At 42.4% G+C, this 17,318-nt stretch overlaps 1 protein-coding gene across 2 annotated transcripts in view; it reads left to right on the top strand.

The window, feature by feature from the left end:
* Nucleotides 1-17,318, top strand: part of ABCC8 (ATP binding cassette subfamily C member 8) — a 1,425,084-nt gene that overhangs the window by 913,155 nt on the left and 494,611 nt on the right. For both annotated transcript variants that reach the window (XM_085648067.1, XM_085648068.1), the window contains one exon: nt 6,807-6,891. In XM_085648067.1, coding sequence (XP_085504193.1) covers nt 6,807-6,891 — 85 coding nt within the window. The remainder of the gene's footprint in view (nt 1-6,806; nt 6,892-17,318) is intronic.

The raw sequence follows: 17,318 nt of genomic DNA on the forward strand, positions 1-17,318 counted from the left end.
GCCTCTTTTAAAGGCAAACATTGGTATGTCAATACTGGAGTCTATATTTTGAATAAGGTGCCAATGTTTTGTGACCAATTTTCGAATGGCATTCGTGTGTATACCCAACGTGGTGACACAGATTAATTTGTCAACCTTGTTTTTTTCTTTAGGAATGAGTAATGTCTCTCTGGGGCAGAACCAGGCTCTTTTCAAAGAGTTCTTCACTAATTTTTTTGGGTATCCCCTAGACAACAATTTGTCCTGCAGAATATACGCCTCTCTCATGTAGTCCTCTTTTTTGGTACAGTTGCGACGTATTCGCAAAAATTGTCCATGAGGCAATCCATCTCTCAGGGCACGAGAATGATGACTATTGTAAGCGAGTAGTGTATTACGCTCAGTCGGTTTCCTGTGCAATGGCACAATGGCTTAGGCAGGAAAATACCAACTTTCTAAAAGTGGCATTTTCAAAATTGTTATTAAAAGTCTGACTTCACCATTAGTTAGGGTTACTCATTACAATTCCAAAGACAACACACATGTGCTAGTTACTTGTTGCCATTCGGAAAGGACACATACAATGTAATACGGTAACTCAAATGTTATCCTATAGGAGAAGTAGACCTTGCAGTAGTGAACAACAACTTTAGGAGTTACTTACTACCAGGACATGTAAAACTCTAAAGTACATGTCCAGCTTTTTACATACAATGCAGCCTGCCCTCTGGGCTGTCTAGTGCCTAAACTAGCGGTGACTTATATATATTTAGAAAGGAAGGCAGGGGCCTGGTAAAAGGTCTGTTTTGCAAGGTCAAAATAGCAGTTTAACACTGCACACACACAGGCTTCAATAGCAGGCCTGAGGCATCTTTGAAGTGCTACTCAAGCGGGTGGCACAATCAGTGCTGCAGGCCAATTAGCAGCATTTTATTTACAAGGCCTGGGGCACAGGTAGTTTCATATTACCAGGGACTTACAGGGAAATTAAATTTGCCACTTGTGTATGAACCAATTTTACCATGTTTTAAACAGAGAGCACAAGCACTTTCGCATTGGTTAGCAGTGGTAAAGTGCGCAGAGTCCTAAAACAGGAGAGTTGAAGGCAAAAAGTTAAGGGGAAACCACACCAAGGATGCCAGGTCTAACAAAGGCCACACAACTAATAACGCAATGTCAGCTGAGCAGTTGCAAGGAAGGCTTATGGAAACTTCGTATGTCCCTGTAGCTCAAACAGTAGGTCATCCAACTGACCCTTGGAGTCACTTCTGGGGTTCCTCAGTTCAAGTTAAGCAGGTCCAGCCTTCTTTCTTCAGACAGCAGGGCAATTCTTTTTTTGAATCTTCCACAGGGCCAGGAGTGTCAGCCAGTGGGTAGGGAATACTCCCTATGTCTAACCTTACCCTTTCCTGAGTTTGGCTCTAATCTGTCTAGGAGGAAAAAGACAGACAGGCCTAGGTCTGAGCAGGTGTGCTGCCTGAGTAACTCCAGTTTAACTGATTGGATTTATGTCACTTTGGGGTCATTTTATTTTTTAAATGTACTTTGCTTTTCTAAATTGATTTGGGATTACTGTTTGAGTGCTGCGTATACACCTTACACATTTTCTCTAAGTCAAGCCTTACTGCTTTTGTGTCAAACTACCAGAGGCTTAAGTGTAGGTTCATTTAGTAACTTTTGTGATTCACCCTGACAAGGATTATGTTTATGGCTTGAGTTGGGCTCTCAACTCACTCAAACAATAAACACAACTAATAACCCAATTTCTTACATCGGTATTCAGTGATAGGATCCAGTACTTGTGTGTGTGCAGAGCAACTCAGTGACATGTGTAAAAACAAAAGTCCCTTGTCATAATCTGACATCAGAATCGTTTTTATTTAAGTCTTTGCTTTTTGATTGCCTAATTTCCTTTTTCCAAATGCGATCCCTGCCTCATATCTGTGCACCTGTGATAGGTGTTTGCAAAAATAGAAAGAGTCATCATCAATATTGAAGACTACATTTTGGCAGAGTTGAAACAGTTGGGTGGGGAGAGGAAGTTGCAGATGACAAAAAGCTCCACGAAAAAGAGCTCCAGACAGCCCTCAGTGACTTGGAGGAGGCCAGCAAACTGAAATTTACCACACAGAACTAGTGGGAGGAGGAAATTGAGGAAGAAGGAGAGATCTTCCTGACCATAGGCCCAGAATCAAAGGTGAGAGGAGGGCCTATAGTAGTGGGATCCCCTGCTGAAGCCACAACAGGAATCAGTGGGTCCGCCCGCAACCTGAGGCATTGGAGGACAGGAGAGCTGAAAGGGAGCTCAAACTGCAGTTGTCCAAGCTGAACTTGGCTGCAGAGGAAAAGAAAGAAGCTGCATAAGAGAGGAGGGCCGAGGTATACCTAGCCAAAGAAAAGCCTAAGGATGAAGGGGTCTTGGGGAAGGTAACTTGTTCTGGAAGAGAAGAAAGTCCTTCTAGCTTATGAAATTAGTTGAGAGGAACTAACTTAATGGATAAGAGGCTCAAAGACTCTAGTGAGGATGGTGGCAGTGACAATGAGGTGCTTAGTGGTGGTGAAAGTGTCCACATTCCCACCTTGCTGTTAGACCTGACAGCCTTAGGGTGGTTGTCCCCAAACATTTTGCCTACTTGCCTCATATTTTTATTTTTGTAAATCTTTTAATTAAACTTGTTCGTCGACATGCAAATATGAGACAGAGGAGACAGAGTACACTTTACAGCAGATACACATGTTGTAGATTCATGATACATTACTCAGCGAGAACACTATCATGGGTTAGGGGATTCCTCCTGGATGACACACATTGGGGGTACAGATGTCGCTGCAGTAATTGTTCCAAGGACTCCATATCCGAGACCATTTTTTGGGACAGCCTCGGGTCACAAAGACTGTCCTCTCCCTGAACATGCACCAGTCTAGGTCTTTTTTCCATGCTTCGATCATAGGTGGCGGCGAGGCTCCCCACGATTGTGCTATATTTCTTTTTGCTAACAGTGTGACCCATTGCTTGTTGTAAGTAGAGAGGTCTGTGGTCTGTTCCCTTGCACCTTCTGAAAATAGGAAGGACATTTGAATGGGAAGAGTCCTAGGATGTCCATTTTCAAGCATAGGTGCTTTGATTGCTCCCAGTTATGGCTCAGCAGGGGTACCTTGTCTGTACCTAGAGACCATTCACTGGTGTGAACTCCACAGTTGTGGCCAGTATGGCCTTAGGGGCAGCTAGTCCCCAGGAGCAGATGGTAGAACGTGATCTAGTGTCCCTTAGTTGGGAGATAGACTCAGAGGATAAGCTTGTGATCCCTGAGGGTGGAGAAGTGTGGCTCAATGGTTAGAGCGGCAGACCCTGATGCAGAGGTCTGGCCCAGGACCAGGGTTCAATTCCCGCCTCGGCGGCTCTTGGATTCAATTTCCCTGTACCAGATAATTCTCAAACAGACAGATTGTGTCATCCTTGAGGGAGTTGATGTTTTCTCCCCCTGAAGTCAAGCACTTGTTCAGTCACAGAATTAGAGGCCAGTCACAGGATGCCACCCCTGAGATGGCAAGAAGGAGAGGGAAAGTAGGGTGCCAATCACCTGGGGCTGTTGCACAACACTCTTAGAAACATAAGAAGTCAGGGAAACTTCAGGAGCAAGTGGGGTGACGCTTTTCAAGCCCCAGGGCTGGAAGTGAAGCCTGCGCAAGGAAGGACCCAGTTTAGAGCCGTCACCTGACAGTGGATGGCCTGGGGTCTGGCTCTTGACACTGACAGCTGTCAGTGACAACTGCTGGTTTTTGTCCCTTTGGGCAGAGGTTTCCCTAGGTTTGGTACAGAGGTCTGATCCTATGGGCAAAATTACCTTGTTGGCTATGGTGTTACTGTATGCCTACTAGGATGCATCTGTGAGCGAAATAAGTTTAGGAGTCTCACAGATGGTGTCAATGGATGAGGAGAAGGTTTCCCCATGGGCCAGCCCAGTGACTCAGGAGGGTATTGAGAGAGGGGTCCTAACAGGGTCAGAATGGCATAGAACTAAGTACCCCTGAAGAAGAGACCCATTGTCCACGTCTACCGCCTGAGTTGGGACGCCCATTAAGATATTACTTAGTCTACCCTGGCTTTTGGCTGGAAGGAGGGGGCGGTCATATTGGACCAGGACCTCTCTGCAGGCTCACCCCAGATGTTTTGCCTTCCTTTGCTGAACACATTTTTGTTGACTGTTTAGGACTAACCAGTGGTAAGGTGCTTGTGCTCTCTCTCCCCAAATCATCGAAACATTGGCCTACACCTGATTGGTACATTTATTTGCTTATAAGTCCCTAGTAAATGGTACTGCTACTGCATATACCCAGAGCCTGAACATTAAACGCTACGAGTGGGCTGCAGCACTCACTCTGGCACCCATTAAAATAGCACTGTAAAACATATTTCAGCCCTATCAATGCCGCCTGTAGTGCATTTTTTATCTGCCCTTTCTTCTCGCCAAAATAAACCTTTGCTAGGCCTAAACCTTCCTTTTAAATACTTATGTCACCCCTAAAGTTGGCCTTAAAAGCTCAGAGGGTAGAGGGCATGGTATTTAAGAAGCAGGACGTGAGTGTTTACGTTTTTCACGTCCTGACAGGGAAAACCTCCTAAAGTCATTTTTCTCTGTAGCAAGGCTATCTCTCTCATAGACTAACACTTGCTTACCTTTTTCCACTTAATAAATGATAACTTCAGTTTAGGATCAGATAGAAAAATCCACTGATTTGAATTGTGTTTTTAAATCCCTTTATTGGTAAATTCGGATTTTAAGTTACTATTCTGAAAATGCTGCTTTTAGAGAGATGGGATGTTTATGCATAAACTAAATGAGACAATCTGTCACTGTTCAGGGTCACATGATTGTGAACGAATCTCCTCTGTTGTTTTGTGGATTCCTTCAAGACATGAGGACAAAATTGCCTTGGGTGTGGGGCAGGCTGTTTTTCTCCTGAGCAAGATGACCTAGGGGTTGTAGACTTTACCACAGTCATGTGCCGACTTACAATACCAGTAGCATAGATGACGCTCTTTACATGCAGAGATTAACAAATTCCGTCACTAGGATATTATACACCTGGTATATATAGAATTATATGAATTTTACTTTTATGTCTGTTTCTGGTTTGTTTTTAATATGTAATACATAATCTATTGCTAGCAGCGGTTTCCTTCCAATACGAACATATAATTGATTCTTATTGACCGGATTACAGCAATTGTGTTTACATTGTTTCATATGCTTTGTTTGCTCATTATTTTACACATTGTAGTCTGTTTTCTACAAATTCGTGACTTTACCCCTATACTTGCATGTTTTCCAGATCAGTCTTGAGTATTCTATATTTATTATTGACATTTCAATTTGATTCAATACGGGGAAACATCAGGAAATATTTCATGCACAAATTTTCCCTAATTAATTATTTAGATCCTTATACATTTTTGTCAATTCTATATGACGCTGTAGGAATAACTTGTCTTTGTCTATGATGGCGTCTATGATGGCGTCTCTATCATTTCTAAGGTGAGTGGGCCTTTTTAGAACTTGATAAAGGCTTCCTCAGACGCACAAACACGAGAAGCCTTCGATGGAATGCTGTGTCTACCTTTAAAGGATGTACTTGCAAGGGCAACTTAGTTTCATTGTCAAATAAAGAAGGCATTTTCATATAGAATCCTATGTGAAATTTTCTCATAGAATACCGTGCATGATATTTTTGTTTGCTGGTGTAGCATTTACAGTTAAAAAACACACTACAGAGTGTAAAACATCCCAACCCAACAAGTATAGAGTAAAAAGAGGCACCACAAACATAAAAAAAAACACGATAGGGCAACACGTTATTTTTGATCGATAAACAGATAAGATCTGGTGTGAATCTTTAAGCAAGAAATAATCTTTCTCTTCACGGCCTGTTACTTTTCTACATCCATTCCCACTGGTTTTAGTGCACTATCAAACCAAACAGGCTTTAACCAGCATTTGAGGAATCCAATGTAGGACTGGTAAATCAGGCCACAGTGGAGAGGGATCTGAAGAGACAATATTTCACAATTACACAACGTAGGCGGGGTTTCCACCTAGAGATCATCTCAGAAGAGAACTCTTCTCCATTCAGCTAGCAAGGCCTCGGCACCTCAAAATGACTGGGCTTTGCGATAATCAATTCCCTTGATGGTGAAGCTCCGCTTTTCATTTTCCAAAGCAATCACAATCGCCCCCTCTCCTCAGCAAATGGCGCCATTATTTGTTGAAAGGCGTCCATTCTACAGAGGGAAATCGAAATGTGAGCCCTGCTGGACTATACATGGGTATCTATTAAGAGTCCTTGGAATTTGACAACACCAGGCAGGTTCTCAGAGTTAATTTCAGTGATAACCTGTAGGTAACTGTGTGAGGCTGTGGAACGATTCTAACACCTGATTAGTGTTGACTATATCCTTAGCACATACACGTTTCAGTTGATACATTCAATGTTTGCATTAACAGGTTAAACATCAGATATTTTCAGGAAGTTACATCACTTATTTGCACAATCTTTTACAAATATGATAACTAGTCAAACACGGTTTGTGCGGCAGTGTACGCTTGGTACTGGACTACAAAGGTGTGTTTGCTTTCCATTGGTTCCTTACATTAACAGGCGCGGATAACATGCATTAATAATATAACGGAGAATAGGGAATGTGTTTGCTCTCGTGACAGAGAGTACCCTTTACATTCTGTGCATTTAATCTCCTTTGAACTCCAGGTCGGGAGCTGTTCTGTCAGCGATGGGCTGTGCTGATGTTCCATCCCTTTCTATTTCCGCAGGTACAAGGCCGTGATTGACGCCTGCTCCCTCCAGCCTGACATTGACATACTTCCCAATGGAGATCAGACCCAGATTGGGGAACGGGTCAGTAACTGTTTACACTGTTTCTTGGGGTTCTTATTGAAATCTCATTGCGTTATACATTATGAATTCATAAATTTCATTTTAATCATCGGAGCATCGTATAGAATGCTTTTAATTTGCAGTCAGTAGCTATGACATACTTCACTCAAGGTGTTAATTCAGATTTCCAGTATTATTATCTTTCGACCAGATTTTGACCTTTGCATACACATATAATCAAAGGACAAAAGAGAAGGAACGAATTAAAAAAAACCCATCAAATAACAAACAATGAGGGAATAATGTGCAAATCACTCAATCGGTGGAGTATTGAGGTTATGGCCTTTCAGCGAGTCCATCCTCTATGGCTTGGGAAAAACCCCTTTGAGACTAGCCTTAAAGATAAAGTCTTAATGGATTCAAGCAGGAGAAGATATTGTGATGGAACCAGGTTTTTATTCTTCATCGCTACCGCTGTTGCTAAATTCATCCCACTGAGTTTGATGCCACATTAGCCCCAGCACTACTTTGTTTCAGTAGAAATTATGGGCCTCATTTATGAACCCTGTGGCATCGCTGCGTGTAATCAGCGATGCAACAGTTTTCACTGCGCCCTCCTTGCAACACGATGGATGCGCCCTATTCAATGTACGGTGCTCCATGTCGCGAGGAGTTACAAATACAACAGTATTTGTGACGTATCTGTTAGCGCAGTAATGACGCATTGCTGGAGTGTGTCGCTAAACTGATGCAACTCCAGCAATGTGTCATTACACAGGGGCAAGTTCCATGTTAAATGTGCCTGTCAGTCTTATGCCTGCTGTGAGGCAGGCGTAAGACTCTGACACAATGGCGTCCTAGAAGTGGCGCAGTGAAATCTAATAGATTTCACTGCGCCACTTCTGCAAGGCTTTTTAAGGGTGAATGCCCACCCTGTATACATTATACCTGGAGCAAATATAATGTAGCACAGGGCTTTACAAAGTGATGCATCTGCTTAGATGCATCACTTTGTAAATAGGGTGTAACATTGCACATTTTTTATGTCGCTGGTGTGTCACAAAAAGTGATACAACGGTGGTGCAAAAGTGTTGAAAGGCCTCATAAATAAAGCCCTTATCAATTAGCTCCTTTCAACGACTGGATCAGCCAGTTTTCATTTTATGAAAGAAGACTTGACATGGCTTTTTACAATATGGGTGCACTTGTATGCTGAAATCTAGGAGACATGAACAGAAAGTGGATATCTAGTTTCTTTTTTTACATAGGGCCCAGGTGCATATTTTGCTATCAGAGGTTCCCCATACTTCGATTATTTAATGGCAGGAAGTCTGCTCTGGCCAGTGCAAACAGCAGTCTCATCCCCTCCAGTGTTAAGGGTGATCTATTTGGTTGTACATTCTTTTGCTTGTCAAAAATATCTCCAATAGGAGGTTATGCAGGATGGAAGGGTATTTTCTCTTTCAATTTTTTTTTCAATCTAAAATTATATGCTGATTGCCAAGTAGGTGATTGAGAGGCGAGTGCTTCGAGGCCAGAAGACTTCTTAGGAAGCACTCTACCTCATGGATTCTTCTGAGGTGGCAAGAACTTTACTATTTACTAACACACACCAGCCGTGTGTCTTATGTCGAAGGTCGAGGGCATACTTTGACTTGAATTGTGTTAGTTAAATGCTTATAAATAGGTCCTGAGGCTCCTTCCATCTGCATAACAGGAAAAGGGCAGCAGGGACTCTGGGGATGAATGGGTAAATTTGGAGAATACTCAAGTACATACGGAAAATAGTAAATAATGTAGACAATGAGGTCTTCTTGTACCGTCAGATTCTTGGAAAATGCAAAACTATAACCCTTTAGGACACACCTCAAGACATTCTTACTTAAACGTATCCAGAATGCTGAGTCATGTAACAGTCCTCTCACAAGCAACCATTGTGCAGATGTGATCCAACCATTAGCACCAGCGTAGACCTGGTAGTCTTACATCTTCAAGACTCGTCCACAGGATAACCGTGGGGGAGGCTTTTATGTTACCAATGAAAGACTTTGCTCACAAGTTGCTGATGTTCGCCCTCTGCCCCTGTGTTAACCTGGCCTGGACCTAGCCCAGTGAGCAGACAGTGGTGCTGAAAGTTGGTGGGATTAGGATCAACCAGGACAGTGTGTAAATTAGAAATGGAGGACAAAGGCGATGATGCTTTACTTGCTGAGGATTATTGATTATACTGGTAAAGCTATGGCATTTTACTTGCTTGGGTCAATTGAAAATATGGGAATGGAAATGTTACATTGCATGCTGGGATATTCCTGATTACTGGATAGATGGTGGTACTTTATATAGACAGGCAATTGTGAGTACTGGTTTGACAATGGTGTGCAAAATTAATGGTCCATTGTTGATTCCATGTATATTCCTGGCACTTTAAATGCTTGAGTTAATTCAGATCTTTGGCATTGTAATGGTACTTCACATGCTGGGGATGATGCAGATTACTGTGATGGCAAGAGTACTTTACATACAGTTGTTTAAAGGATTACTTGCATAGTAATATTGCTGTTCATGCTGGGGGCTGGGTGGGCTACAAGTATGGGGTGGTTTTTCACCTGCTGGAAGCAAAGTGGATTACTGGCATGTTGATTGTCTTTTACATGCCAGGTCTTATGTGGGCTACTGACGTGGCAGTGGTGTTTTATATGTTGGGTACAATGGGTATTCCTAGTATGGCAATAGTGCTGTGCATGCAGGGAGTTATGTCAATACTGGAATGAAAAGTGTACGTTAGATGTTGATTTATGAGGATTATTCCATGCTGATAACACTTTATGGCCTGGGATTGTATGTATAACTTGCATTACTAAAGTGCTTGACATGCTGGGAGCCTGGGGCCAATCTATATACCATCAAATGTGATTTATATGATGATGTTTAAGTGTATTACTTGCATGACAATATAGGATAACATTCTCTGGCAATCTGAACTGCCATCATGTCTGTACTGCTGTACATGCAAGGGACTATGTTGATATAGTGGCATTTAAGTAGTGATTTATGTTCTGGAGGTGCTGTGAATTATTGTCATAGCTCTGGATCTGTACATCTTCTCGCAAATGTAAAGTGGTAGGATGGCTTTTTTTGTACATGCCCAAGGTTATGCACATTACATGAAGGATGGAATGGGGCAGCCATTGGGGTTGATTCCCCATCCTCCCGATGGTTATCCCAACTGCTTTAGGACCCTAGGAAACTCAGGATCCATCCTGGTGGTCTGCAACTTGTGGCTAAACCCTGTTGGACGCATTGCCTCCAGAAATATAACACCATGACCCTCTACTCATCAGCGCTACTGCTTAGCTGGCTTACGGTCTACTTACCGGTGGATGAGGAGCAACGATTGGCAGACTCGGAGTAATGCGGTATCGAGACACCCTGTGACCCCTATGATGGGGAAAAATTGCAGCCAATCAAGGAGCAGCAACTTGCATATGACCTACCCGCGCAACAGTTTTTGCTTTTCATGTCCCTCTCAGCGGCGATCCGTAGGGTGTGGGGAGAGGGACAAGATGAACCTAAAGCCTACATGAGCTGCCATGTTATATGCACGACCTTGGACAAATGCCAAGGTATCACGTGCCTTAATAACGCACTACAGGAGGACATGTTCCCCTCCAGGATCTAAGAGATAAATTGTGGATATTGGAATCTGGTTGACAGACGGGACTGGTCAAAGGTGCTCACTGCTACTCCTCGGGCATTGAGGAATGCTTGTTTTAAACTGTTCAGTTTCTATTACCTGCACAGAGTGTATATCACACAGAGTAAGATTAACAAATACTTCCATTCTACTCATGCAGCGTGCCCCAGGTGCGGTGCGATGGGTGCTGAACTGTTACAAATGGACTGGAAAGGCCCCCATCTCAGTGAATTCTGGACCGAAGTGATGATGTTCCTTAATGGCATCACAAACCGCAATATTGTACACACATGCATATACATAAGCACACACATCCTCACCTGCATGCATGCACACACCATTTCAAAGATTTTTTTTTTGCAATAACCTTGATGGTTGTACACTTTAACATGACATTTGTAATCGAGACAGAGTCTACACTGCTAGTCATTTGGTTTTGTGCACACCTTTACTCCCTGATGATTTGTGTTCCCCTCTACCTACCACCTTCTTCCTTTGTTGGCTCTCTGTCTGGTGTATCATCATTGGAAAGATAAGCTTGAGCCATTCCATCTTGTTGGCTTTAGAACTAATGGAATCTCAAAGAGGTTAAAATTAGATGTCAAAGAAAATAAGTGGTTTCTGTGACCCACAAGCTACCTATGCCTAAAGTTGTTGTTTCTGTGGCGCTTTTACCGATAGATGTACGATTCAATTAAAACAACTAATCATAAAATCTAACCCCAGAGAGTACCTAACAAGCAATATATGGACGACTTAGAGTGATTTTTCTTTCTCTGTATGTGCGTTGTTATACAGACACATGAGCCATTCACTTTCCAGCAAGTGAGCCGAAGGGACACTAAAACCCCATGCAAAATGCATCTAAACTATCAAGAAGCAGCCCAAAAGAAACAAATGGTATCAAGCCTTTATCATTTATTTCAGACTGGCGTTCATTAGAGATGTCTTTACCTTACAAAGATGTGTTATTTATTGCTGAATGTGCACAAACGTATAGCTTTTTCATTTAAATTGTTTTACATTTTTTTCTTTATATTTGCCACCCCACATAAACTGGTACCAAAGTCAAACCCCTAGTTCGCCTGTATGAAAGGGCCAACCTGACAAAAATACTAGGAGTTGGCAACAAATAATTCCACAATTGACGAACTTTGCTGCTTTATCTATTCTGCAACCCGGGTCCCTAATTCCACTCCTCTTGTCAAATAGAAAAAAGGAACGAATGTATGCTATTCTTTATGTTTCGCGACCATTCGCACTTCCCATCGTTCTTTATGGACAGCAAACATGGTGCTGGTCTAACCACACAAACTGCACAAAACAACAGAACTTCTTCGTCCCTCAGTAGGTTGAAGCAGATTTATGAAATGTTGCACATCTCAACCACTATCTGCTTCCACTAACTGCAGAACGAACAATACATGTACCCAGCCCTAAGCACCGCAGTGGATGCTAAAGTGAGCAAACATGACCGGGATTGCTTCTGTTGCTTCCAGAGAGAACATAGTCTAGGAGTTCGGTGACCGCAGTGCCTTTTACGGAAGGAGACAAGAATGGGGCAAGGCAGCTACAAAATTTAAATTCAAGTGGAATGAGACGCAGATGAATTCTCAGTGCCCTTGATTGGTTTATGCGCTTTCATCCATCACTTTTTTCTTTTGGTAGTAAAATGATTATCAAAACGTAACGAGTTGCCCCGACTCCGATTCCCACACGTGAGTAAAGACATATAATCCCACAGTATTAATACAAGCATATGTTTAAATAATTATAAACTACATTAACAAACCCAAACACCCCACATTACACGTAACACGCATGTACAATGAATACGCCTACCATGCATTCCCATTCACCACAATGACATTACCCTTACAAAGCAAACCACAACACTAAAAGCACTGCATATATATATATGTATATAGTTAGAATGGAAACACGATCATATCACTCTGTAGGATAAGCATGTTTTGGTTTGCTTATAATTCTGGCGTCCTTGGATGAATCTTCATGAAACTTTCCTAAAAAAGTCTCTTCCGCTCCAGTACCGACCTGGATACTTTTGAGGTGATCTGTCAAACGGTGGCCTAGAAAAAGGAGGGTCCTAAAACATGTTTCCCACATTTAGGGCCATATGTAGGTAAATTACATTTAACGATTCTTAAATACCGAATTTTACAGATTCGGTATTTATGAATCGGTAAATGTAATGTAGGTAAATAATTACCGATTCGGTATATGTCGGTATTTTAGAATCGGTATTTACCGATTCGGTAATGGCAACTGGCTTCCCATTCATTCCTATGGGCCTGGAGGCCCATAGGAATGAATGGGAAGCCAGTTGCCATTACCGATTGCACACTTCAAATTGCAAAAAAATGCTTTTTTACAGGTATTCGTCATTTACCATCAACTTTTAGTTGGTGGTAAATAACGAATCCCCACACCAACGACACACTCCCCCTACATATCATTTCAGAATTCGGTATTTACTGAATCGGTAAAATTACCGATTCGGTAATTTTACTGAATCGGTAAATTACCGAATCCTGAAATATGCCCCCTACATACCAAAAGCCTAAATACCGGTCGGTAACGGGATAATTACCGAAAATCGGCCGTTACCGACCGGTATTTGGCTTCCTACATATGGCCCTTATTGCAGTATTGCTGCAAATAAGTGCTGAAGGGAATTGCATCAAATTTGTCAGAAAACTAGATCTTGGTCCCAAAAGCATACTTTTTGTGATTTGGTGTAAATTGATTTCATCATTTTAGATCAATTGAGGGTCAAAAACGGTGTATATTTCATGCCGAAGAGGGTCAGTGGGGCCAACAGACCTCAAAACAAGTTTTGATTGGCTGTCCTTACAACAAATGTGGCAGCAGCCATCTTAGGGATGGGAACTCAGTCCTGAGTACTAGAACAAGGATAAAGAAAAGATATAAGGTGGCAGGGTAGGGATACCCTGCCCTCCTAGAATTGGTGTGGGGGGGGTCCCAGAGCGGCCTCACCAGGGCCAAAAACATATATTTATGTGAATTTGCATTAAAAAAAAAAAACATCCCATGGGCTGGGCCAGGGCCTGGGAGGCAGCGCATTTCTTTTTTGGAAGGAATTTGTACCCCCCCCAACTCTGAGCCTCTACGAGGACCTCAGGACTCCAGCCCATGGGACAATTTATTTATAAGGGAAGGGGGCATGCGGCCCCCTCCCCATGCCTCAATAAAGCCCTGAGGCCCTCATTCCCTGGGTCAAATATGACAAGAAGGGGGGCATGCAGCACCCCTGCAGAGTCCTCTCTAGGGTCCCAGGGACACCATCTGACTGTGCCAGTTTTAATTAATAAGTGGATGTGCGCCCCACTTCCTGAACCGATATTGGCCTCACGGACCCCATCTTCCAGGCCCAGTCCTTAACAGTGTCACAGGGAGACCACCCCAGGACCCTATGGTTTCCTGCCTTGGCGATTGCAAGCATACCTTACCTGCACTCTTTAAGGCAGGAAACATAACATAACATGGCAGAAGAAATTTAAAAAAATGCTGCTCGTCCTCGACTGGGAGCAAAGGAAAGGTGCCGGCTCCTGCTAGGACCCAGTATGGTGCTGCCAGGGAGCCGACTGGGGCTGAGGGGGCCTTGGGAGTCCCCCTGCAAAGGGAGGAATGTGAATGCCTTGAGTGGGCTCAGGGACCCCCACAAAAAAAAAAAAAGGGAATTTCCTGCAAGAGGAGCCACCAGGGGTTACGGTGGCCCTGGGCCTCCCTCCACGGCTCCCAACAAAATCAAGGTTGTGTGTGCCCTAAGTGGGCATTAGTGCACCCATCATAAAATAAGAAAGTGGCTGGCTCCTGCCTTAGGTCCCTGGGGTTCCCCCTACTACCCCAACGTAAAAAAAGCAGTGGGTGCCCCAGGTGGGCACTGGTACACCCACAAAGGAAAACTATGAAAAAAGGCAAATAATAAATGAGCAGCAGGAGCCATTCACTTATTATCCACTGCCCCACTGAGTAGGGCCACATAATGTCTTGATGGGCTTTTTATGTATATATTTTTTGTAACTTGGTGGTGCCACTCGAACAGGGAGGGGCACTACCATGCTTATTTTTATGTTATGGGGCTGCGGGGAGTGCAGCAGCTCCCCAGCATTATTAAAAAGCAGTGAGTCTCATGGTTCATTAAATCCATGACCTCATGAGAGATTACTATATTTTTTAAAGCACTCCTAGCTGAAGCTCTATGCTGAGGTCCCTCTCTGGTTGTGTTTATAATTGCGTTTTGTGGACCGACATTTTTTAAAAAGAAAGACACAAAGACAAGTTGATTAAAAAAAAAAATTTTTGCGATCTTTCCTTTGACATTTTTTCAATAGACAAATAGCAATTAAAAAACAATTTTAAAAGAAAGACTTGGAGACATGTTTATTTTCATTAAATTAAATCTTTATTAAACATTTTTATAATATTCACTTTGAATAAACCATTGCATTGTGCGCAATAGTGAAATAATCAATTGGAAAAAAAATATTGGAGATTTTTGTAGAAAGATGATAAATCTGCTTTACATATATTGTTATGAACACACCTTGATAATATTTGGTGTTGTGATTCTTTGGCAAAGTCAGTAAGCCAGACGAGACCATCCACATGCTGCACAGTACACACACCGCGCACGACCATTAACATCTTACTTTATGTAAAAAAAAACTAGAAATTCAAGGAAAGAAACAAAAGAGGAAGGGACTTTATACATAAATTGTAATAATATGTAATTTTACATTAAAAAAAGCTTTAGAAATTTACTAAAAAAAACAAAGGATACTTGGACTTTATAATTATGTGAAATTGTCAGTAAAAAATACCATTTTAAATTAACAAAACTACAGAATTTCACCAGTTGCAGTTATCTGAATTAACTATAACTCATGATCTAAAGTAACTATAACTTCATCCCCCCATGAACAGTGTTGTCATCAATTTTGTCATGTCAAGTGTTGCAGTGCTGTTATCAGTGATGTTATCCAGCATGTCATGAGTGATGTAATATGGGAGGTAATTAACAGTGTATGGCGAGTGTGTGAGTTAAAGTTACTTTAGGGCACGAGCTATAGTTACTTAAGATAACTATAACTGGTACATTTTGGTGGATTTGTGTCAGGGTACCTAGGAGGTTTCCTCCACACCATTCCATAAGTGCAAGTATTTTGTTATCAAAACCCACAAACAGTGCAAGAAATTGGAGGACAAGTTGGCATATTAGGAATTCCAAGATGTCTGCCAACTTGCCCTTCCAGTAGCACTCTAGCATTTGTTTGTAAATCAAGTCAGGTATGTGAAGCACGCACAAACGTTCCAACGAACACTTAACTTGAGGAAATTCCATGGAAGCAGCTGAAGAATTGAGCTCCGTCGCGAAAGCTAGTGTGAGGGTAGTTTGGCGGATATCGTTTTAGGCATCGGAATATTTTTGAGAAGAAACGCATATCACAGGTTAGTTTGAATTAACTTGGACTTTCATGTTATTTATTGACAAGGTTCATAAGTCACCCAAGTGGTTTTGTGTGAGGAGAAAGAAGTTTCCCAAGCCTTTCGGAGAATTAAACGCTCGTTTCCATGGCGTAACAGCGTTCTTTTCATTTAGGCTTGTCAGCACAGAGATAATGTGCTTACATTTATTTTCACCGCTAATTCTCTTCTCATGAGTGTCGCGGTAAAAACTTATCCGGAATGGAACCCACGCAAATCGGCATGATTTGAGGACCCTTAACAAAAGAAGAAAAAGAGAAAAGACGAGCAAACAAATTATGCTTGTACTGCGGAGTCAGTGGGCATTTTGTGAAGTTCTGCCCAAAAAGACCAAAAATCCAAACGAAGGAAAACTTGCAGCACACCCAGTGAGCGTAGTTGAGCTGGTGTGTGCAAGCAGGGAAAGAACTCCAACAGATCATCTAGTGGCCAATTGTCTTCACCCCATCTAGTTCTGACCATGACATTAACATTTCGGGAGGTGATCCTGACCGGAATTTCAGTAATGATTGATTCTGGGGTGACCGGAAACTTCTGCGATTTGAAATTTGCGACACATGTCGGGTTGAAGGCTGTTAAAAAAGAAAAGAGCGAAGTAGTCAGAGCTATGGATGGGACGAATCTAACATCAGGACCTATTAACAGTCACACGGAGCTTGTACAGATAACAACCACAGAAGGTCATCAGGAAATCTTGCAGTTCAATTTGATTGACGCCCCCCAATTCCAACTTATACTGGGGCTTCCTTGGTTGACCGAGCACAACCTGTCAATAAATTGGAGTGCAAGAACGATAAGGATGGATTCTGACTACTGCAAAGAGCATTGCTTCACGAATGAAAACATTCCCCAGGAACCTAGTGCAGCCGCTCAACTTAGTAAGAATGGAGCATTAATTTGTGTAATCCAAACCTACGAAATTCCAAAAGAATACGAAGACTTTGCTGATGTCTTTGACGAAGTAGAAGCAGAAAAGCTTCCACCCCCACCGGCCTTATTGTTGTAAAATTGAACTCGAACCAGGGGCGAATTTACCATGCAGCAGGATCTATGCATTGACCGAGCAAGAGAACTTACACCTGAAGGACTACTTGAAAAAATACCTGGAGAATGGTTTCATCAGACCGTCCCAGTCTCCTGTCTCCTCGCCTGTTTTTTTTTGTACCATAGAAGGGAGGAGAGCTACGAACGTGCATAGTCTACCGGGTGATCAACAAGATCACGA

Source organism: Triturus cristatus, chromosome 3_2 (genome assembly GCF_964204655.1).
Source record: "Triturus cristatus chromosome 3_2, aTriCri1.1, whole genome shotgun sequence".
Classification (NCBI taxonomy): Eukaryota; Metazoa; Chordata; class Amphibia; order Caudata; family Salamandridae; genus Triturus; species Triturus cristatus.